General features: G+C 35.9%; 2 protein-coding genes and 2 non-coding genes across 5 annotated transcripts; all 4 read right to left on the bottom strand.

Annotated features, from left to right (window-relative positions):
• Positions 1-4,913: 4,913 nt before the first annotated feature.
• On the bottom strand, positions 4,914-4,985 carry Trnad-guc. The gene has a single exon. It is a non-coding gene; the product is annotated as a tRNA-Asp (tRNA).
• Positions 4,986-7,130: 2,145 nt separating this feature from the next.
• Trnam-cau lies at positions 7,131-7,202 on the bottom strand. Its single transcript has one exon. It is a non-coding gene; the product is annotated as a tRNA-Met (tRNA).
• A 2,113-nt stretch (positions 7,203-9,315) lies between these two features.
• LOC115758857 (angiopoietin-related protein 1-like) lies at positions 9,316-10,659 on the bottom strand. The gene is made up of 2 exons (XM_030699644.1): positions 9,594-10,659; positions 9,316-9,522 (listed from the first exon to the last, which is right to left on the bottom strand). Exons 1-2 carry the CDS (start codon positions 10,634-10,636, stop codon positions 9,378-9,380), a joined length of 1,188 nt encoding a protein of 395 aa, XP_030555504.1. The 5' UTR covers positions 10,637-10,659; the 3' UTR covers positions 9,316-9,377.
• A 10,978-nt stretch (positions 10,660-21,637) lies between these two features.
• LOC115758690 lies at positions 21,638-22,936 on the bottom strand. Of its 2 annotated transcripts, none has more exons than XM_030699435.1 (2): positions 22,566-22,936; positions 21,638-22,483 (listed from the first exon to the last, which is right to left on the bottom strand). In XM_030699435.1, exons 1-2 carry the CDS (start codon positions 22,886-22,888, stop codon positions 21,796-21,798), a joined length of 1,011 nt encoding a protein of 336 aa, XP_030555295.1. In that variant the 5' UTR covers positions 22,889-22,936; the 3' UTR covers positions 21,638-21,795. The 2 variants fall into 2 exon arrangements, with proteins under 2 accessions (XP_030555295.1, XP_030555294.1); XM_030699434.1 differs by having other exon boundaries at positions 21,638-22,513; positions 22,566-22,935.
• Positions 22,937-23,586: the final 650 nt, after the last annotated feature.

Here is a 23,586-nt window from a genome sequence, read left to right as displayed (position 1 = left end):
ACATGTTAAGCTACCTAATGATGCATGCAGAGCATCCACAAAGGAAAGCAAAATCCAGCATCAGTTGCCAGTGTCAGACATTGGTTATGGATAAGTTGCGCATTCGACTTGGGCTGGAGCGGATTGCTTATCCTGAATGTTTGTAGCGTGACGCAGTGTTTGGGGCTTATCTGATGCGAATGACGACGAAACTCTGCATATTGATCCCAACTTTATTTATTCATGGTAAAAAAACGTGCGCAGAAATACAAAGCAAACTACAAATCAAAACAAAATCGTACGATTGGAAAACGCAGCTGTGATGTGTTCTACAAAACGCAAACCGCATAAGTTTATGTGTATGGTGTTGTTGGACTTCTATAACAATATCAAAATTCCAATTCAGATGACAAAGGTATGCACAATTTGTTGTTGCGACAGAGATACAACAAAAAAGAGTATAGACACAGTTTTTATCCAAACGAGATTCATTCTCCGCTTTAAATATTACGAATAAGCCTAATGAACCTTTTGAAATGAGAGTAGCACTATATTAGATTTGAATAGATTTTTCTATGTACTTACTAATGGGCCAATTATAATTATGTTGCCAATAATAACGGCTTACCTATGAGAAACAGCTTACAGGTGGACTACAGAGCTCGACTTGGTTGTGGAAAAAAGTTAGAAAATATCGACAATGGGTCAAGAAAATTAAACGCATGAACGAATATCGAGTGAAATGCAAATACGTGTTTGAATGATTGCGTCAAGAAGTGGCACACTGGGGTCAAGAGTGAATGCGTGAACAGCTGACTGGCCAAACAAGTGCACAAAGCACTCACCAGGCCCAAGTAGCGGCTGGTTTGTGTTCGCGGAGGGTCCTTGGCCTAGACAGCACAGCAATCAGAATAGGCACACGGCCCCTGGAACTGATTAGCTCGGCGAAATTTGTCATAACAATCTAAACTCATGACGCGTTTATTTGCCAGCATGCAAATATAACAAGTAGTTGTGACCTAGTAAAAGGTGCCCGACTAAGAGATACACCGTATTTAGAACTGTCATAACCAGCTGGCAAGCTTATAATGTAAATTTTTGTATGTTATGAAGTTAATTTCTCTTCATGTTGTCAAAATCATGAACTCAGTTTTTTGCTTAGAAAATAGGTAGAAAATTGGGTACTCATAAATTGTGTTAAGAACACGAGCTTAGGCTCTTAGAATCAGCTACTATCTAACAGCTTGGCTGACAATTCATTGGCATTCTTATTAACTACTGGCAGGATTTAACTTTACGGGTAACACAGATTTATATCCTTTGGCACTTGAATTGCAATGTGCCATAATTCATGAGTGAAAGATAAGCAACAAATTCAGTTAAGTGGGCCGCTTTAAATTTTATTTGCACGAATGCAAACACATAAATTTAAAAAAAACACTATAGGTAAAACTATTTAAACTCGGTACTCACTTTGATTCAAAGCTAGATTTCGTGTGGCTTCTCATTTTGCCTTCACATGTGAGAAAAAAAACATCAGATTCTTTGTGCTGCTTCAAAAAAAACTTGAATTGAACTTCTAGTTACTTTTGAGAAAAAGATTTATTCGCAAAAGCTAAATATTTGCTGGTCCTCTACAAGCTTAGCAAACACATGAAAGCAATCCTCATGAGGTTGACATTGTGAAATTGCTTTTGATAAGGTCAGAGAATACCCGTCTAAGCAAAAATGGATTGCCAGGCAGGTGAGTGATAGAGTTTTTTTTTAACCTGCATTTGACTGCGTCATATTTTCAAAGCTGCCGAAACTCCAAAAGTCACAATAACATAAATAAATGGGGTCACAACTTAAATTCAAAATGGGAATAGCTTGTCTCTCTCGTTAGCTACTTATGTAGGCCAGTCTGGCTAGCCAAAATATGCCCCGAAGGATTAGCGAGAAACAGCTGTAAGTTTATTCTTAGACAAAAGTCATTTGACAGACAGTTCTAACTGCTGGGCATTGTTTTTTTTTTCAACTGCGATTCAGGCGCCAATGATTGCTGTAAGTACTTGGGGTGCCACTGTGTTGTCATTGCAAGTGTTTTCTCTTAACTTTTGCTGTTAAGCGTTGATTTCTGTCATTTAGCCTGCAGCGGTTAGACAATGGTTAAGCACTCCCGCTTCTGTCGGGCTCGGTTGTCCTTTTTTTACTCCCTCTTTCTCTCTTCTCTCTCTCTCTCTCTTTTTCTCTTCTGTATATGATTGTGATACTTGAGGGGCATTTAAGGTTGCAGTTATTTATGCGTTTGAGGAACAAAAAGGTTTAAGTAGCAAAGTACTAAAGTTTCTAAAATTACATAAGTTTTCCAACCCACAACTACACGGAATATTTAACGATCGCAGTCCTTTCCCTGTTCGATACATGGTTGATGGACTGCAGTGTCGTTTGCATGTATGTAAATAAATAGGGACATTTCCCTAATTTTCAGTTGAATAAAAATATATATAAAAGGTGTCTTGCGTTTTTTGTTCAATTGAGGCTCGGTAAATAAATAGTTCTGCCTAAAAATTCTTTGTGTTAGACTTCGAATTATAAATATATATTTAAATAGTCTTTAATTGATTCAAAGTAAAAGTTTTGTTTCTTCGATTTTGGTAAATTTGCAAGCAAACTTATACCTTTAATTATATTTTCAAAAGAACTTTTTGTTTGTCCGAATAAAAACAAAAAGAGCTAAATGACACCGTCCTTTATATAAAGCTCTCTCTCTAAAGAATATATGCTGACCCAAGTATTCACCCACAAACAAAATAAATAAATAGTTTGTCCCTCTTGAAATGTAGTTTCCTGTCTTCGTGCAATTGACAGTTTAAGATTTCAGGCCACAACTTTCTTGGTCATTTACTTTGAGTCAGACTTCGGCAAGAAACAAGAAATAGCAACTGTCGGCATTTTGCGCATAAAAGCTTTTGTGAATGTAAGGTTTTTCGTAAATTTAGGACTTGAAAGAATTTACATACATGCTTTATTTTATTTAAAGCAGACTTTCAGCCTTGGTAAATGCTAAGCTAGGCGAAATTTTTTAGAGGACGATATTCAAGTTCTTAATTCAAAGCACAAAATGGGATGCTCTACGAGTTGCAATAGTCTGTAACCTCCCACAATAACCACACAGAATGCTCATGGGTTGAATCAGTAGGATTAGCCTGGTGGCACGTACGACTTGTCTTAGTTCCAGGTGCCGTCTCTGCTCCTTCAATCAAATGTCAATTCATTAGGGTATTGTCTGGTAAGATAAGTTTACCACTTTAAGGGCCTTGGAGTTCTTTTCCCAATACTTGTAACTAACATTCTGAACTACTCAAACTTTATTGTTTCCTCTGAAGTTAATCCAACTATGACTTTTGCTTTAATATTCGAACGCCTAGTAGGCCCATGCATAGACACAATACATTAATGGATTTGTAGCGAGTAGTACATTTACATTTTAGGTAGCTTTATTACATATATTTACACCCCTTAAAATATCCATGTACTTGTAAAATGAGGATTTCCTTACACTCTATTGGCACACCTGGCAGCATACACATATAAAATCGCAAAGAAAATTGATTTTGCGCTAGGTGGCATTTTTCTCAAGGGTTCCCGCCTGTTTGAAATTTTTTTACCTTTCAGGAAAGGAGATGAAGGCAAGCTGACAAGCGATTGATGTTATTGCTCTTCTGATCTATTTAACATATATTTGCTTTGACAGCAAAGTTTTAACTCTTTCTACGTTACATTTTTTATAAAACGTGGATTTAATTGTTAGAAAGGATTTTTGGATAGGCACAACTTTATTTGCAGAAATTGATTGTCATCACCTTAAAATGAAAAACCTAAGCAACATTTTAGACACAGCATTTAACATGACTCTACAATGCTACTTGTTTTTAAAAATAAAATTCTTTGCAGTCACAAAATTGTAGTGTCATAAAATTTGGAAGCCAATGCAAATCAACATTCTATTTATGGGCCTTAATAAAAAGTCAATGTTAGAAGATAAATTGTCTCAAGTTGTCATCTATTGGCGCATTATCTTGGGGCGAAAATCTGATGGGTGTATTGCTCCGAATATTTACAAATTGTTTTGAGACTCAAAGATTCAATTTATATGCTACTCGCGTACTCAAGCCGCTCATCGTTTTTAAAGTAGGGTCATAAACATACTCATGTGCTTGATCTATTGGAATTCTGACAGGTGAGGGGCATAAAAAACAGGTGTGTGCATCCAACCCTTCTTGGTATTTGATATGCCTGTTGCTATACTATGCGAAGGAGTAATCACGTGCCACAACATAAAAAATGGTAAGCAATTCTGAATTTATTATAGAAATGAAATAGCATGTGAATGTGGACAGCTTGTACAGAAAGTCAAATAAAGCGACTTGGACGGATATTTCTGTTTCGAATTTTTTAAAATGCTACTAAATATTAAACACCTATTGCAAGGCAATTTCACAGTCTCTTGCCGGTAAAGTTGAATCAACATAAAGGTGGACCGATTATTTATTTATGCTGATGATAAATTCCAAGAATTCCTGAAACAATACCCGTTTTCACTTTATAAGTTTAAGGGGAAGAAAAATGTTGGTACGATAATTAAACTAATTGACAACAATTTATATGCAATAGCGAGAAAAAAACATGTTAAGATAATATTTACGGTGGAAACGTTTTTAGTACAGTGTAAATATATCCGTAGAGAGGAGTGAAATTGACAATGCATTAATGACGCTAATGAAACCCCCCCGAGAGAGTTTTTTAACAGCTATAAACACTTAGCAGATTAAACCCAAACATAATTAACATATTTCTCACAAATTATTAAACTTATTTATCGCAGTTCTCAATGTTTTTAAATAACTAGAAAAATAAGTTTTTAAAACAACGAGAACAAAAATTTAACTCCTCTCCCCGACGGGGAATTGAACCCCGGTCTCCCGCGTGACAGGCGGGGATACTAACCACTATACTATCGAGGATGTCGATAAATGATCTATAAAATAATATCTTATAGATCTGTTAATGTGTTAAAAATAAGTCATGAATGATTTCACACTGGCTATTTAAAGAAACACCACTTGCCTTAAACAAAAGCATTTGTATTTATACATACATTAAACGGTTTTTTATAGGGTTATATCTCTTGATAAAAACAAAAATTGCATAAACTGTTAGATCGCCACTTTCGGCCAAGTCAATAGGTTGTCTTTTTTTAGCATACTTTACGTATATTGAGTTGGTTGACCTGTTGACTGGTAGCTGTGGCTGTAACTAGCTGACAAAAACAGCTTTCGATTTCAGAATTAGCTTTGGGTTCCTCTCCTCCAGCTCTGCCCCAGATCTGTCAATCAGTGAGTAATCTTTTCAGCTGTTGGCTGCCACTGAAAAGTTCGACATGCAATTAAGTCAGCTAATCTGTGATGTCATGCTTGCATGCAACCGGGTCGCATTTTCACCATTGAAAATGTTGAAAATTCATATTCGTTGTCCTTGCATACATAAGTCCTGCACACACATGGACCTTTCTCATAATTCAGAACGGTTTAACACCATTCATTAGCATGCAAATTTGAAAATATTTCAGCTGCTGGGTAAAGTCTCGCCTCGAAACTAGTTCCAGTCTCATTTCTGTTCTCTCAAAGAGGGATATTTGGGTGTGCGCAACCGATGCACTAACTGCATTAGCTCGCATGACAAACTTTGTCACACAAATTATACACAGTTGCTATCTGAGGAAACTACTGCAATATTTCGAGTTTAACGTGTGAAACTCTGTTACCAGTGGGTTGCTGTAATTTACTGCGGGTAGCATATGCTGTAATAACTATTTATTGTTTTGAACCTTTAGGTATTATATTACGAAGTGCATTTGCAATAAATTGAACTTTGAGAACTGAGTTATTAAACTGAATTACAAATTGTAGAAGCTAAGCAATAAATAGTTATACTATTCAAAATGGTTCCTGCAAAGTAAGCTAGGAACTTGCGCCTGTAAAGGAATGCGTCTTGCTTAAAGGAATTTAATACTGACGACAGTTGAGGACATTCAGAAATATTCTCTTACTTCTTCTTCTTAGCAAAGAAATCACTTGGAAACGGTTGGGCGGGGACTGCTATCAATTTGTTTACATAAACTCATTTTTGCGGATCCTAAAAATTAATCTAAGTGTAGCCCCAAACACATATATTGGCAATTTCGCGAGGCTTACAGCATCCAGCTAGCAATTTTAATAAAACACCAAAGTGCACTTATACAAAATGCTCGAGGCACTTTACAGTTGCTTCTTGAAAATATTTGAAACTGGGGAAGCATTATACATTATTGAATAAAAATTTATGTTGCCTTACACAGCTGAAGATTTAAATGGATTTTTGTTAAAACGAAAATGTTATCATGTGCCAAAATTTTCCCCAAGACAATACGTCAATGATTACATACTGACTACTTCTCATATGCATATATGCGTTGTTAATAATTATAATGAAGACAAAGTCATCGAATTCTCGTCACTTAATGTTTGTATGCATGCCTTTTTTTTTTTGCAAAATTGTAATTATATTACGAAAGGTGTTCATCGGACTGTCAAAATACAAAACTTGAAAGAAAGCTGACAAATCTAAACAGATTTATATAATGTTTTTGTTATTAACTTGTATGTCCTCAAACGAAAAAGTAAAAGGTTTACATTGCGGTTGACAGTTAAAGTCAAACTATTCTGAATTCGAGCAGGATTTACTCAATAAAGCATTTTCTCTTTATTCGGTATTCAAGCTATTTGTACTATGCAAATATTTGACCAGATTACGCAATTAAAATTTGCATAATAAACTGTAGTTAAATTATGTGTTGTTTAGATTGCTAAATTGCCAAAAGGCTATTGGTCACGCCCTTAAAAGCAAATGCTTGCAAACTAATCAACACATGCATATATTGCCGTCATAGTCGAAAAGTCCTTTACGAAAATAATGACTTAAGACAGTATATGACATTGATGGAATTTTTCTTCTATACTACCAACACTCTCTCTGACAGTTTCAATTCTCTAGCTTCAACAATTACGTTCATATGAACAGACAACAAACATTTTAACTTTGTGCAAAGCAAAAAAAAAAACCGCTGTTCATAGCAGAGCAAGGTTTCGATCCTCGGACCTCTGGGTTATGGGCCCAGCACGCTTCCACTGCGCCACTCTGCTATATGGAACTCGGCAAGCAATCGTTCAAATGTAAAACGCCTGCTATAAATAGAGCTTTAAGTCCAAACTAGTGCTAGTGAACTTTAAATATATAAATTGCTGCTAGTGTTTATCTAAGAAGCAAAAATTACACTTTTAAATGGTGTTTAAGTTTTCTTTTGTTTTGACCCTTTACTCGGCGCAAAGTTTTTGCTTTTGTTGCAGATTATCCAAATGACGTATATGATGTGCCGTAAGCAAACAACCATAAAAACCATTAAGAATGTAAACTCATGAAGGTCGAGAAATTAATAAGATATTTTCAGTGTTGTTTCTGAAAGTATTTAAATCATCTAGTCAGGTTTTATCCTAATTGCGCCACGGTACACAAGTGAGTTTTCATTTATTTTCACTCTCAGAAAGCATAAAGTTTTCTGTTCTGAATTCACAATGTGTAAGTATGTCGCCATGCATGTTCGCGTTTCGTATAATTCGCCCTTAGAATTGGCTCAGCCTTGGGGCTGATAAGTTAAGAAAAGAGATGTTTCATGTCTAAAGCATTTTTGCTGTTGACACATTTAACCACTTAGTTCTGTGCCACCTTATAAATATTAATTGACTGTCAGTATAAGGTATTTATTGTAGTTCAAGATTCTTACTGCATTTAAAGGGTGTGAAAACGTAACAAGTGTAATTATCTTTCTTCATATATTGTCTCTCCCATTAAATATCCCCAACCTCACTTTCTGCTATACTAATAAAAATGTGTTAAGCCTTAAGCTTTAAGGTGTGACCTGGTACATGTAAGTGAACCAATTTACCTTTTTCGGATGAGCTTCAATGTCAAAGCAAGAATGCTAAACAGATCAAAAGAGCAGTTGCATCAATTGCCTGCCAGTCTGCCCTCGTCTGCTTTGAGCGTTGATTGGAAGTTTCAAGTGAGAGGTAAACAAATTTCAAGCTCAGCAGCCGGCCGACAACTGACAGCAGCCCCCAGAAAAATAAAAGGAGCCGACAGGAAAATGTACACACGTGCCGAAATTCGATTTTACGCTTATTTACATATGCAGGATATGTGCTGAACCGAAACGTGCATATATAAGTTTATATATGTATTTGTATGTAAATTTATGTTTGACTATAAGCATTTAAATAATGATGCTTATTTTATCGTATGTGAATTTTATTTCAGACAACTGTTGCCGTCCCCTTTTCATTGTATCTGTCTTATCAAATGTTTAGTTTATTTTTTATTCAAATAGATAAATATAAGCTGTGCTTTAATGAGTATGAAATGTTTAGACTGATTATCTAGTGTGATTCTCTCTATACCAAAATGTGGGAAGCAATAAACATGCGTTTTTGGAACGTTCGGATATTCTATATATAAGATAATGTAAAACAGAAATATAGTTTTCAGCATGCTAAATTTAGATTTAAGCCGTCTAATGACATTGGAAATAAGTTTTATAGTTTCTAAATCATTTTTGTTTTGTGTGCGTTGAACGTGGCGTATGAGCAATAAACTTAACGTCAAAATTAGGTTTACTTCATGCACCGTTAAATGACAACAATGGCAAAATTGTTTTCAGCAGGGTCAACTTCCAGCTGTGTTCTATTCCCGTATCATCGGTGGGTAATGAATATTTAACCAAATTGACATTTGATCGATGACATAGTGACAGACGACTAGGACCACATACCTGTGGTTAGTATTTGTCTACGCCCCAAATGTAGAACAGCATCATGTAACCAGGTCGGGCAACGGCCAAACCTACCTCACGCAGCACGACCTGTTTCCATTTTTTGGTTGCCCCCAGTTATGGCAGCATCACACGTAGCTACCGGAACGTGATACATGGCGCTACGCCTTTGTTCCACTTGGATGTTAGCCCCTGCCTGTGACCCGTTCTGCCATAAAATGGATAATGTGCTGCGGCGTAGACGTAATAATTTGACAGTTGGATTTGTGGTAAGCTTTGTTTCCATATAACTGTCAGCCATACAGACTACAAAGATGTTCCTTAAATAATTATACTATAGCCCTACTTTATTTGAATGACATAAATTTGATCATTGTTGTAAACTAATTTATTTTTGGTGAACTTTTTAAACATATTTACCAAATAAATTGTCTCATATTTCATTTGCTACTTTCAAGCAAATAGTGTTGAGCATCTAAATTCATTGTGCTGTTCATTTATCTGTTAATATTTTAGGTCTGATCATCATCTGCACGGATTGCAGGGTATACCCCGGTCCCTGCCACTCATCCCAAAATATGCCATACTCGGAATTATCATAATACTCGTCGCGCTTTGCGTACTGTCCGTTTAGATTGCTGAAAATAAAACAAAATACGTGACAAACGATAAGAGCATAACAAAATTTCCCATGTGATTATTGACCAACCTTAAGCCGCAGTTGTTGTACCACCAACCACCTAAACAGGTCTGGGCGCAGTTAAATTCGCTCTGGTCGTTATCCCTGTCATAGGTGGTGAACTTTTGGTGCTCATTATCGCGCATCGAGTCACCAGCATTGCCGGAGTACTCACCCAGCTCGGACAGTGCATATTGTTGGCTCTCGCCAGCGACAACGATCTTATCGTAATAGGCATGGCTGCTCTCATTGTTGAAATCGGTTAAGTGCACATATAATTCGTGTGGCTGGGCCGTGGTTATGCGATGCAACTTATCGAGTCCAATGAAAAATTCGCCGCTCAAATTACCGAATCCCTTCTGGTATTCCAGCCAGCTTCGGTTAAATTTAACGCTCCCATCCAGGCGACGCTGCACAACAGTCCATCCGGGGCCATCCAAGCGGGAATCGCAGGACACCGGGAAGGCATCTCCTTCGTCTACCTTTATTACATGCACATCCGAAGAGTCTCCAAATGGCAGACAGCTATTGGCTTCAAAATCCGATATCGTAGTGGTTTCGAAATCTTTCAAATTGTTTAGCGTATCTGCAATGTCTTTTGTTTTGATATTCATGTTTAGGATTATTTGTGATTTGGCTGCGGCATCGTCTTTCAAAATTTCTATTTGCTTGGCCTGCTCGTTGATGATTGTCGTAAAGGTAGCTATTGTAGCCAGTCCTTCCTCGATCTGACGATCTTTTTCCGCCAACATGTCTGCATCTGAATTGGCCCTGTTCTGCAGCTCAATGATTTGCTCTGAGTAAATCTTGTTAAGTACCTCAAAAGCCGATTTCTGTTCTCGACACTTTAACAGCTCGTCATTTATTTTGATCTTCAGATCTTGCATTGTGGTTTCCTTTTCCATTATGATTGCTTCCTCGACCTTACTCTTATATTTCGCCTGCAGCTTTTCAATGTCGTAATATGAGTTTTTAAGCTGATTTTGTATTCTTAGTATTTCCAATAAATTCGCTTGTGCCGTGATTATATATAACACTGCAACTAGAAATAAAACACTTAATTTTTTCGTCATTCTGCCTGTGTTTTCTTTTCACTCGTATGCGACAACCGCTGCTTGAATCGCGCAACACAAAACTAAACACTAAATTGCTCGGCTCAGCAATGCTCAGCATTGAAAATAATATAAACATGCACGCATTTTTATTGTTTGAAATAAACGTATATAGATGTATAAATACATATATTATACACAGTGTTTATTTACTTTTGCTGCAGATAAGGGACTCCGAAACGAGAGAGCAGAAACGCTGTAGCACACTTTCACAAAACGTGGTTCAGATGTCATGTGTTATCAGTGGCTACTTAAAATATTTGTTTAAAATTAATTAGGGTGTAATTTACATGTGTTCTTCTGTTAATTAATATGTGAACCAAATCTCGTTTTCGATATATCGATGAGCTTGTGCACTATTTTCACTAATCTGCTTTTTGGTCGGATTTAATTATAATATAATAATATTAATAAACCCAAAAATACCACAGCCAGATATTTTCATTTCCAGCCTGAAAATTGGATTACTTCTCTTATAAACACTTACAGCTAAATGGTTTTTCATATCATCATTTTTATTGGACTTTCCTTTTTTTACAACAATAAACGAAAAAGTGCTGGGGAAAACGCATCTTGTTCATAAACTTCGTAGACAATAAGTCTGCTTTCTATTCCAACAATTCATAACCGCACTCTTGCATACAGTGGGTCCAACTTTTTGCCCCTCCTCGGTCTGACCCATTGATAAAGCTTTCTATTTCCACAACACACGGAACACGGAGCACGGAACTGGTGCTGGTTGCTGCTTTTATGCATAATTAAGAGCAATTAGGTGCACCTCCACCGCATGTGGTTGTCGACAACGATGCTCTGCAAACTGAGGGTGCTCCATTGCTGATGAAAGCAAAATAAAAAATTAATTAGACAAGTTTAAAGTAAAATCAATGCCTTCAGAAGATAAATATAATAATAAAAAATAAATTTTTATTTAAATACACTTAACACACCATTATAAGCGAAAAATATTTTTGAAATGATTCAATCCATTCCAACTAAATTTGGATACGAATGTGTTGTACCTGTCTGCATAAATATAACTAGAATAAACTTAGTATGACTATAAATTAAATCCATTGTAAAGAACCCGGAAACCCGGTTTGCTCGCAACTATATGTCCACGATTAGTTTGTAGGACAAACTTTGCTCTGTACGGGAACCCTTTAAAGTGGTTTTTACAGCTGCGAAAAAGACTTTGACCAACAACTGCTTTAATTTCGAATTTGCATTTTAATGAATGCCGCGGGCTACTGTACACATTTTAAACTTTATGCGTTTGTGGCCGTTGGTTGGGTTTTCACAGTTTATTGAAAGGCGACAGCTGTCACATCGAAAAGTTCAGGGCCAAGGGAGCAGTGTTTTAGCTGATATAGAAATGCAGTTTACAGCACATCTATTTTAGAAATCACGAATAATCGGAAGCAGAAGTAGAGTTGAAAAAATATATATTTTGAATAGTTTTTATTTTTATGTTCCCATTTCACTTTTTAAAAAGTTATTAAATGTAAGTCGTTTGGCTTTCATTTAAAGCTTGTTGTGTTAACATATTTAGCAGAAACAAGGGGGAAACTAAGAAGAAGTATTAAGTTCAGAAATATAAAGAAATATATTTATATATTTATGTATTACGACATCAGCTGTAAGGAATGTGTTTAATAATATATTTAAGTCTTTACAAAATTTATGCTCAACTATCGCTTAAATTTGAACTATGCTGCGTTTTTTTCGGTTGCCCTTTTAAGCTCCTAACCGCAGACTGAAATTGAAGTATGGCCAACAAAATTTTTTTATTGCTGTTCTTTCTTGTTGTAACTGCCAGTAGCTTGCTTTTGTTGTTAATTGCTTTCTGTTTCGTTGACGTGTTTTATTTATCGCCATTCCTCATGTAAGGCATTTGTATTCGGTCAAATAAATTCCCAGTTGACATGTATAAATGAAACAAAACTTGCAGCTGGTCTTTTAATGAAAATATGCCAACAATTGAATCTACTTCCTGCAAAGATTTTATTCACTTTGAATTTAATGGAAATTCAAAAGTCATAATATTGAATTGCAAAAAAGAGCTGAAATGAAAAGTACGCAAGAAAAAGGCTAAAATTAGGAACATTTTTGACATCTAACTAGGGTCACTCTTCCCTATTCCTCCATTTTCCCTTGGACTTTTCATGTAATTAGAGTACATTTAAAGTTTTGTTATGGAAATTGTTAAATCAACCATCTTTAGAATATTTTTCAATATTTACTGTGCTGCATATGTCAAGTTCATTTAAAATTGGCCTTTGAGTGCTTTGTGCAATAGTTCACGCAGTCAACTGTTAACACATTCACTTGGGGTTTCGGTGCCTTATTTCCCGACTCGTTTCTTCAAACACGTGACCTTTAAATTGTACTAATTGTGCATTCATGCGTTTCATAACCCAATGCTAGCCAACATTTACTCTTAACCAAAGTCAACGCAAAAAGTGAACCACATTCCAAACCAATGTCTTTTGGCATTGTTGAACCTGTCAGCAGCCTGGTCGGCAAGTTATATAAACTTCTAGTATGGTTAGCTAAATACACTTTCTGGGTTAAAAGTTAAAACCACTCTGTTGGGGATGTTAGCTTATGGGTGCAAATACGCTAGCGTCGTATAATAAATTGTACTCCTACTGGGAAAAGCCCATTTATGAATCAAACAAAAGTAATTATAAATAACAACAACAAAAGTAATGATATATTTATAGCAATAAAAATATTATATTATTATAATAAGCTAACATAAAAATTAATAATAAAATAACAAGAAATACCTGGCTGTACATCCTTCTGACTATATTCTATTTATTATATTTAATTATACACAAAATATTTTTACAGTCAACAAAGTTAATTTTCCTTTTACTAAATATCTGTAGCATACTTTTTTGCACTTTTATTTCTATCATAGTTAAATGCGCGAATGCGAAAATTAAATTGAATCATATTTAGGAGAGCGTTTGTTAAATGCCATTTAAGAACGCTAGAAGTAAATTGCAAATTGGGGAAAGTGGAAAACATTATATATGTTTTCTGAGCATGTGTAACCATTTTCTTAGCGCGTTTTGATTGCTTTTGAATCACTTTGAATGCCCACGTCTTTCATGCTGCACGTAGCACATAGCACTGCAATTATCCAGATGACTTAGCCAGAGAAGGCTACATACAAAAGCCTAACCATGAATATGTCTGTTTTTTGTTTTGAGATGCCACCAAAATGCATGAGCTACATTTGCCCGTCTCTGCTGCGAGTGCCTTTGGAATAGCAAATATGTGAATAAAGACATCAGAAATATGGCAGCGGCTTTGCTGAGGTTGTGGCAACATTTTACTCGCTCTATTCATGTCACGTTGTGGTTGGCTATGGCGTATACGCGATGTGGCAACATTTCAGATGAAAATGAATTCAGTTGCATTTACTTAAAGTGCAACATGAAGGCAAAGCTAACAACTGACTGTTACAAAAAGAGTATGTGCTTACGGATGAGTATGTTATTTGTTGACACTTTAAAATTTAAGACACAGCTGTTGGCTTATTGAATTAACATTCCCAGAAAATGTCGTTAGCAAAACGAATTACTCTGACATTTTTACAATCTTAATGGAAAAAAAAAGAAGAAAAGGGTTTACCTCGAGGTACCAACGAATGATTACCCTTTCAACTCAGAACTCTATCAAATTGCTGAGCTTATTGAGAATATTTGAAAACTTAGAAGTTACTTAAATTGAACTTTTACTTTTATAAAGTTGTTTCAAATTCACGATTCGTTTTTGTCATAACTTTTGAATGTGTCACATAGTGCATTCCGAAATTATGATACCTTCAGCAAAACAATGCAATACTATAGAACAAATACTCCAGGGTCTGGGCTTAATCCAAGAGCCATGTCCACAAATTTTACAAAATTATCTCGTGCTCCGTCAGCATGCCCCATAGTGACCCAATTCGCATTTTGGCCAGCATTGTTAATTAATTGTTCCGTCTCTCTCTTTCTCTATATCTCTCTCTGTCTTTGTGTCTATTTTTGTTGTGGCGCATTGTGGTTTCATTTGTGGTTAGTTAGTTGACTACCAGCTGCTCACTTACGTAGCTGCTTCGTCGTATCGAATGAGATTTTCGTTCCAATTTTATCTGTTTCGTATTTACCTTGCACTGTCAATCAGCTAAAAATGTAGGGCTGTTATTTGTTTTCTGCTGTTATTTGTTGTTTGTGTACTTTTAATTAATTTGGCTACATTTTGCAAAGCTAAATTAAATAGTTTTAAGTTTGAGATCTTTCTATTCAAAAGCATATTTTTTAAAGTAATAATACATTTCTTTGTCAATATGTATATATTGCGTGTGGCAACCACAGAGTACTTATTCAGAGCCGCCAAAAACAAGCAAACAAAAAGTTGACTAAAAATCGTTTTTTTGCATTTATTTTTGAAAATGTGATATTGGTTTTTGCTGCGGTCAGCAAAAATCTTTTCCAAGCTATCTGTGTGCGTGGGCGTGTGCGCGCATGTGTGCATTGTGTGCGAGTTTGCATATTTGCATAGCCAGCAAAAATGTGCAGCTGTCCTGGCAACCATTTGACGCACTTTGCCGCTCCATGACGCATTCAGAGCCATCTCGACACAAGGACATTGCGGATTTGCATGCATCCATTGAGTGCCACTTGTAGTTCACTTTGAGGTGTGTAGAACACCAATTTTTCGGCAAACCCTGCAAACATGGCCATTGGCTACAGCCACTCGCTGGACAAACAGCCTGCTATTTTTTTTTTTTTTGCCACGGAGTGTCGGTTGAAAACTCGACTACCTTGACATCAAACAGCCCGTTAAAGGGGTTGCACCAATTAGCACTTGTGAATGCGGCTGTATCCACGTAATGGCAACAGCCTTTTGGCAACTCAATGTTTAATTTAGAATCTAACAAGTGCGGGCGGATTGATAAAGCAGACGTCATATTATCCGAATAACAGACTTTACATCAGTCAGCAATTGTCAAGCAGTATATACAGGCACCGAAATGTATAAGTATTTATACAACACATAAGAACAAAGTGTGTGTGAATAAGTTGTGCATATAAAAAAATGTATTTTTATGTACACATAGCTTTTCTCACAATCATCTTCAGCGTAAAAATGTCAGAAATATTCTAATTTAACGCCTTGAATAATTTATTTTGAGGTATGTGCGAGTAGCAAATCAATTCTTATACCCTAGCTCATGTCACATATAAGAAAAAAGCTTTTGTAATTTTTTCTATTCCACATATCTTTGACATTTACGCTGTGAAGAATATTATTAGGCATTTTGAATTACTTAAAACTTTGGTTTTAAAAGTAACGTGCTATTATTAAACAAAATTTAATCGTTTATTAAACTTTATTTTAAATATATCTACCATGCACTGACTTTCAATAATGATTGTTACGTTTTTACGGCTAACACACAATTTGTATAAAATTTCTGCTCAACAAGGGACATTATTAAGTCGAATATGTTGCCTTGTTTGATTTTCATTTATGCCTTCGACTCTTAGGATATTCTTTTAAAAAAAAAAAAGGAACAGTACATACGCTCGATTAATTTTGTAGAATAATGCTTTCAGCTGCAGCTTGGGACAACAGCTTCACAAAACAAATTTCCAATTCGCAATTTCAGAAATCTGTGCAGATTGCCGGCTCATTCGTTCTGTTTTGCCATTGTCTCATTTAGATTGTGCCCATTATTTAGATCTTTTCATTGTTATAACAACACATATATTCAACTCATTAAAAAAATGGTTTTTACAATAAACGCTTGAGTACTCAAATATGTTAAATACTTGCCACGCACAATTTATTTATTTTTTTCACATATATCACTCTTAGTTTAATATCTGCAAGTACTTTTAAACTAATAATTTTGTTAGTCACTTCCAACTCATTTTTTTCTGAAAAGCTACGGATGCACATTTATTTTTCCTTTTCCTTTACTGTATCTGTGTAAGTTCTGTAAATCCTGAGCCACGAGTAAGCCACTAATATTTTTTGGAGCACTTCATTTATCATATAATGTCAAACTGTCTCATGGAGAATGTTTCATGTTGGGGCAAAACAACTTTGTCACTTGCCACACACTCAATTTTAAATGACAAATTTGTGTGCATTGGAAATTTATATGCATTCAATGCTTATTGTTGAAGTCATTTTTAGAATATCAAAAAAGGGAATGTATACTGCTAAGGCATTAGTAGTAGGTATGCAAAATAAATATTTTAAAATGAATAACAAAATCCTCTTGCTTTAATTTAAATTTAATCTCTTTGGGTACCTGATGCTACAAATATCTGTCTAGGCCAATTATTTCTTTGATGTATTTTGCCCCAAATTTGTCTGCATTTCAAATTATAAATAGGCTATTTTATAAAAAATATAAACCTTATTTATGATAACAACAGAACGTGTTCCACAAAATTAATCAAGCTTGCCCAGCTCCAATAGGAACTCTTTGAAACTGAGAGGCTTATGGGAATAGACACAAATAGACCGACAGGTGCAATAAAAGCTTAGCTGTGTGAGTACTTGCCGCCGAAAAAACAACATATATTAATTTCACTCGACAGACAAAAAGAACCCTTCAAATGCACCAAGGCAAGCAAACATCTTGTGCATAGCACCTGATTAAAGGATGGCACCCACACAGCTGGGGCATGCTTAAGGACTGCTTGGGTGTTGGTCATAACTGTGTAAACATGCCTATCAGCTACAGCTATTTAAATGTAGGATATTCGTTTGAGGAAGATGCTGCTCCTGTTTAAACAAAGGCACAAAATGTAACCCTGGGGCCAGCATTTATGGAATGCTCCGTTGTCAACCGACTCTTTTAATTATGTAAATCTGAACAGCTCGGCAAAGCGTTAATGTGGCCAACCATAAAGAGCGTGTAACACGTGACGTGCCCAAGAAAAGGCTAAAAATGGGTTACCACAAAATTACAACTCTGCTAAGTGTAATTAATGTCAAGTCCTTAAGAGTTGCAGATGGAGCCTTTTCGTTTTCGAAGTCAAGCTGAAAATAATAGCTTGGCTGAATGTTTTATAACAGGTATTTGTAGCTTAAAGCCTAAGCTGCAGGCAAATATGTTAAATCCGAAAAATGAATTATGGATCAATATTAATTTAAATACACATTAAAATGATTAAAATGGCATTATCACATAACAAATTATTAATTTTTTTTTACTTTTACTGACAGCTTGGATTTAAATTAATACTTAAAATTCATTTTTTTTTGCATGCCTGGATAAACTGTTAAGCTTTAATATTTAAAAAATGAATGAGTAATATTAAAAGATGTGTAATAATTTGGTTTTCACGTAACGTAACAGAACTGACTTATTATGGCAGGATAATCAAGATATAATTGATTTTACACAAGACCAAGTATAAGCATATTGATCCCAATTTAACCACAACTGAGCCCTAAAGTTACCAAAATAATAATTTTGTGCATTGATTTTTTACTTCTTGAGTTTTACTAAGCACAAAGCTAAATTCCATAAGCGTTTTGTTGCCGTTGGTCAAAAATAATCAATCACGTTTATCCCGTCTAAAATAACTGTCATTTTTGATTAATAGCTATGAAAAAATGCAAAGCAGTCAGATACACTTCGATTGTCACGATAATTTCGGTTTTCTGGCGCCATAATTAAAGGGCATTATTTTTCATTTTACCAAAATTTGATAGCCCAAGGGTAAAATCTCAAAGAAGAACGAAAGGATTAAAATCAACTGATGCAATTTATATATATACATCTTGAAATATGTATATAAAAGTTAGTTAAGATTATTTGCTAGTATTAGTATTATTATTTACCAAAATTGCCCAAAAACATGATATCGATATCGATTTTAACCATATTCATATCTCCGCCTGGAGTTATGTCGTTTTGGAACGTCATATCTCCACGCGGAGCTATTACCTGAGAGCCATTTTCGTTTTGGAACGTCATATCTCCGCCTGGAGTTATGTCGTTTTGGAACGTCATATCTCCGCCTGGAGTTATGTCGTTTTGGAACGTCATATCTCCGCCTGGAGTTATGTCGTTTTGGAACGTCATATCTCCACGCGGAGCTATTACCTGAGAGCCATTACCCGGGGTAGGTTCGAATATCAAAACTTTTTTGAATATTTTTTTGAAAATCTCGGGTAAATATAATCTGATTTTAAAATATTATACCTTTTTGAATTCGTACGGATCCCTACTTCCAAGAAATTAAAAATTGATGAGTTGGAAAAAGCTGTTGAGCCAACCAGGATTAACTTACCACCTAAGTTAACGGTTTTGTAATAAAAATGTATGCATTTTTTTTATTCAATACAATAAACATTAAAAAAAACAAACTTTTTTGACGATTTATTTTTGGAACTCTCGGGTAAATATATCCTGTTTTTTAAATGTTATACCTTTTTGAATTCGTACGGATCCCTACTATCATATGGCATTCAAAGAAAATAAAGAAAATTGATGGGTTGGAAAAAGTTGTTGACCAAAACACGTTTCGTTTGAAAAATCAACCTTTTTTGATAATTATTTTAGACTATCTCGGCCAAATAATCTCAGATTTTGGAATTTTATACTATTTTTGACTCGTAAGGATCAGTACTATCGATCGGCATCAGAAGAATAAAAATCTAAATTTTGAACCAAATCGACCAATTTTTCCAAAATTGGGGTAGGATTGAATATCTCAAATTTTTTTGAAAATCTCGGGTAACCATAATCTCATTTGAAAATGTTATACCTTTTTGAAGGCGTACGGATCCCTACTATCATATGGCATTCATTAAAAAAAAGTTGTTGGCCAAAAAACGTTTCGCTTGCAAAGTCCACATTTTTTCGAGTATCTCAAGTGAGATTCATTAAATTATGCTAAACGAAGTACTGTCCCAATCGAGCTCTCTCCACTGGATTTATTCAAGCCATATAAATAGGTAGCTTTATCTAAATCAATATACTTACTTTGCATACCCAAGCCATTTACATGACATAATATTAAACAAGTAAGAGGTTCTAGTCGGGAGCTCCCTTCTCTTCTTCCAACATCAAATGCATATATATATTCTATTTTAGAAGCTATATGTCAAGTTTGGTGACTCTAGCTCTTATTATTTACCAAAACTGCCAAAAAAACAGAATATCGATATCGATTTTTATCGATTGTTTGGAAACGGAGTAAGTTATCGATTATCGGAAACAAGCTCGATTTCAGCTTTAGCTCTCTAGCTCTTATAGGTTCTGAGATCCTTGCGCTCATACAAACGGACGGACGGACGGACGGACAGACAGACGGGCATGGCTAGATCGACTCGGCTATTGATGCTGATCAAGAATATATATACGTTATGGGGACGGAGTTGCTTCCTTCTGCCTGTTACATACATTTGGATTTTGCACAAATACAATATACCCTTATACCCATTTTTAATGGGTTCAGGGTATAAAAACGAAAAAGGAAAAGATTGAAAATTCTGTCTGGCACGTTTTTTTAATGCTCCTTCGTTTACGTATTGACTTATAATCTGATCTCAAACGCAAATATTTTAAGCAAAACCTCCGTCAAAATAATAAAAAAGTTGGAATATTAATTTATCGAGCAATAAATATAAAAAATATTGTTATGCACATCACAATAAAATCGTGCGTATGTGGTACGAGAATTTTTATGTTTATATTCGGTAAACTCAATCACAAAATTTAAACAGAAAAAAAATCATTTTAATTTAGGCTATAAAAAATGAATTCATGCGACTGACTCTTCGCTTACTTCGATTGGTTGTAAATCGTTTTTCAAATAAAAATGAAAATTTTTATTTATATTTCTATTTATTGCGCTCATTTCGAAATCTCTTCGATTAAGTCAATAACTTTGACTTCAACACTTGAATCTAGTTTAGGATGTATAGATAACCATATTAATGGTTATTACATTATTTAAATTTCCATTGTCCTCGGTCGGTATCTTAATCTTCTTTCTTCTAAATAGAATATCCTGTTTGAAATGAATTTATTGGCAACATGAAAATTGACAGTGATTTGAGGGGTATATCTTGATTTTCGCATTGCTGAAAGTAAAAGCTAAAAAACACGTTTATTGGAAAAGTGGACATCTTGACAGCCAAGGGGAAGAGTTAAAAGCTTACTAGCCCTTACAGTTTTAGCTTTGGTTAATACATTTTTCTTACATCCAATCAATCTAATATCACAAAGTTTCAGCATTTTTTCTGACACATTAAATGGATTTCAATTCGACACTCGAAACACATCATTTGGAAAATGTGCTGGTCAATTTGTACAAATCAAATTGAATTTTTATGTATTTGGGCTCAATCTGAGGATAGAACCCTCCGTTTCAGTAAAGGTAACAACGACCTGTGAGCCTCTTAAATATTTAGTAACCAGGTCGGCAACAACAATCAGTGTGTCAACACAATCAGCATAACTGAGGGTCGCATTCCCCAAAGCCGCAATAAAAGTGGATTAAATGCAAACACATGCGAGCTCGTATGGGATACTCTGGTTTTCGGCTTCAAGATTATGAGCTGGCTTATCCCTTGGATTCCAATACCAAAGGCATGCCATGACAATGACAAACTCAACGTCAAAGCCAAATGCTCTTAGTTAAGTGTCAAATTAGGCCGCAAAAAGAGACCGCATGGACCGAAACGAGCTCATGAAGTAGAGGTTCGAATTTTAAGTGCACGTTGGCCAAAATGTGCGGACAACCAGTTTAGACACATTCTTCTATTATGTGTGTAGATTAAGTGGATTGAAAATAAATTATTTAAACTTCATTTGAGAAACGCTCGATTACGAATACATCTAGCAACAAATGAAATTTTAAGGAGAAATTCCTGAATGTGACAGTAAGTATTTATACCAATAGCGAAAAGAGGACCTATTTCCTTAGAATCAAAAGCCTTTAAGCTGATCATTTATTTAAGAATGTTGTGGATGAATAGTAACAAAATATAGTTGAAGATATATTAAGAACCACCTGCTCTGCAATGGCCACGCATTTTCCATTGAACGAAATTTACGTGACAATTTCAAAGCAGGCGATTCTGTGCGCCTAAGAGGCATATAAGCAACGAGAACTGCAACTGGAGCTAACCGAATCCGAAATATTGGACGACAGTGGCTGTTTGGAACCGGGCTTGCGCTTGGACCGAAATTTTAAACGTTGCCAAATGGGATGAAATATGCCGTTTTTGTTGCTGTTATTATTGACGCTGTCGTTGCTTTCTGTGTTAACCGTACTTCCTTCGTACTGCATTTGGGTGGTCTTTTTCACAAAGGGCTTGCCCAGTCGCTTAAACAGCGTGCGAAACAATTTTGGAGGCTTGGCTTTCTTCTTGGGCAGCTCCAGGCTCAAAGCAGTCGAAGAGGATTGGGCCGACTCTTCAGTTATTTGAGACAAATTGCACAGTGTCAATGGCCACGTTTGTGGTGGGGATGGAGTCGGTGGCTGTTGCAGCCCTTCAAGCACACGCTTTAGATTTCGGCGCAGGCTTTTGTATTGTTCGTGATTGGGAAAGCCATGCAAGGTGGAAAAGGGATCCTTCTGGCTGGGATAACTATTGCCACAGGTGACTGAGTGGCGTACAAGGCGCGGTGGCGGTTTCGGCGCTTGTCTTCGCTTGCAACGCGGCGGTGGTAAAGGTGGCATTGGTGTAGTTGTTGCCACAAGTGGATCAAGTGGACAAGTGGATGCCGATCTTTGCATGATAGGCTGAAGCACCAACACAATTCGCTCTGCGCTGCAGGACGCGCTTTTGTTAAGGTACCAGCTATAAGGAGAGCTTAAAATGCAAGTGTGTGAATCTCAAGGTGAGTCCTTACCCAATCATAATCAATAAAAAGTTGTACACGGGCAGCGCCACAAGGCTGTGAAATAGCAGTTTTAAAAAAGGACACCCTGAACTTTTTAGCTTGCCAAGCAAAAGCCAGCAATATGAGTCCGGCTGAAAGGAATCTTCCTGCCACGAGCTCATGGCTATATCGGTGTGATTGTGCAAGCCCAGCACAAGCAGCCCACGTCGAACACTGCCAGGCCGTGCGTTGACCAGAAATACCGTCAAGATGAGAATTAACGATCGCCACGGTCGCATCCTCTGTGAGTCGTATGAAGCTTCAATAAAACTTGTTGCTGTTGTCTTTTTCATAAAATATAAAATATAAATTGTGAAACTAGCTCCTCTTACGGGCAAGGACTACTATTCTCTACAAATGTAGTTGTAATCGAACTGAATTGTAAACGAACTGAGTTGTCATTATTGTAAATTGTGTGTTTTAATTATTGTCTCTAATTAAAGTGCACAGCTTAAGCCGCACAGCTTAAACCGCCATCGTAACTTAATTCCGCGCATTGATTTACCTACATGAGTTGGCTATGTACCAGAACCGAAAAGAACTCATAGTCACGAACATGTGATTTATAAATAAACACAAGGGCACAATGATGAGGGTAACTTTAGAGCCAGCAATACTCACCACGTCCTGGCAATAATTCGACATGATTTTAATTAAAACTGAACAGCAGTAAAACTGAACAGCAGAAGCTTTTAATTTTGTTTACCCTGGAGATACATTTGTTACTTGTTTTGGGCAATGCTTACAACCCTTAATGCTGTTTCTATTTAGTCGCGTAATTTTCAGCTGAAATACAATTTTGATTATGTGGCCAACACGTAGAGCCGTAATGATTGCAAGTGAGAATAGAAAAAATTCAATTATGGCATATTGATGTACAGAAAGTTCATATATGCATGTGCTTCAAAAGGTCCGTGACCGAACGTACTTATACCTTTTACAGGTAAAAGACAGAAATGCAAATTCTAAAGTACCATATTTGTAGTATTGA

Source organism: Drosophila novamexicana, unplaced genomic scaffold, assembly GCF_003285875.2.
Source record: "Drosophila novamexicana strain 15010-1031.04,08,12 unplaced genomic scaffold, DnovRS2.1 tig00000193-arrow-pilon, whole genome shotgun sequence".
Taxonomy (NCBI): Eukaryota; Metazoa; Arthropoda; class Insecta; order Diptera; family Drosophilidae; genus Drosophila; species Drosophila novamexicana.
The sequence above is the reverse complement of the archived record's forward strand: the minus strand, read 5'-3'. Positions and strand labels throughout refer to the sequence as shown.

Bases quoted from the DNA above. Each gene is read 5' to 3' on its own strand.
- LOC115758857 (XM_030699644.1), bottom strand. From the start codon at position 10,636: ATGACGAAAAAATTAAGTGTTTTATTTCTAGTTGCAGTGTTATATATA. The intron at 9,523-9,593 runs GTTGGTCAATAA...TTTTATTTTCAG, and splicing joins TACAACAACTGCGGCTTAAG to CAATCTAAACGGACAGTACG.
- LOC115758690 (XM_030699434.1), bottom strand. From the start codon at position 22,888: ATGAAAAAGACAACAGCAACAAGTTTTATTGAAGCTTCATACGACTCA. The intron at 22,514-22,565 runs GTAAGGACTCAC...CTCTCCTTATAG, and splicing joins TTTTTATTGATTATGATTGG to CTGGTACCTTAACAAAAGCG.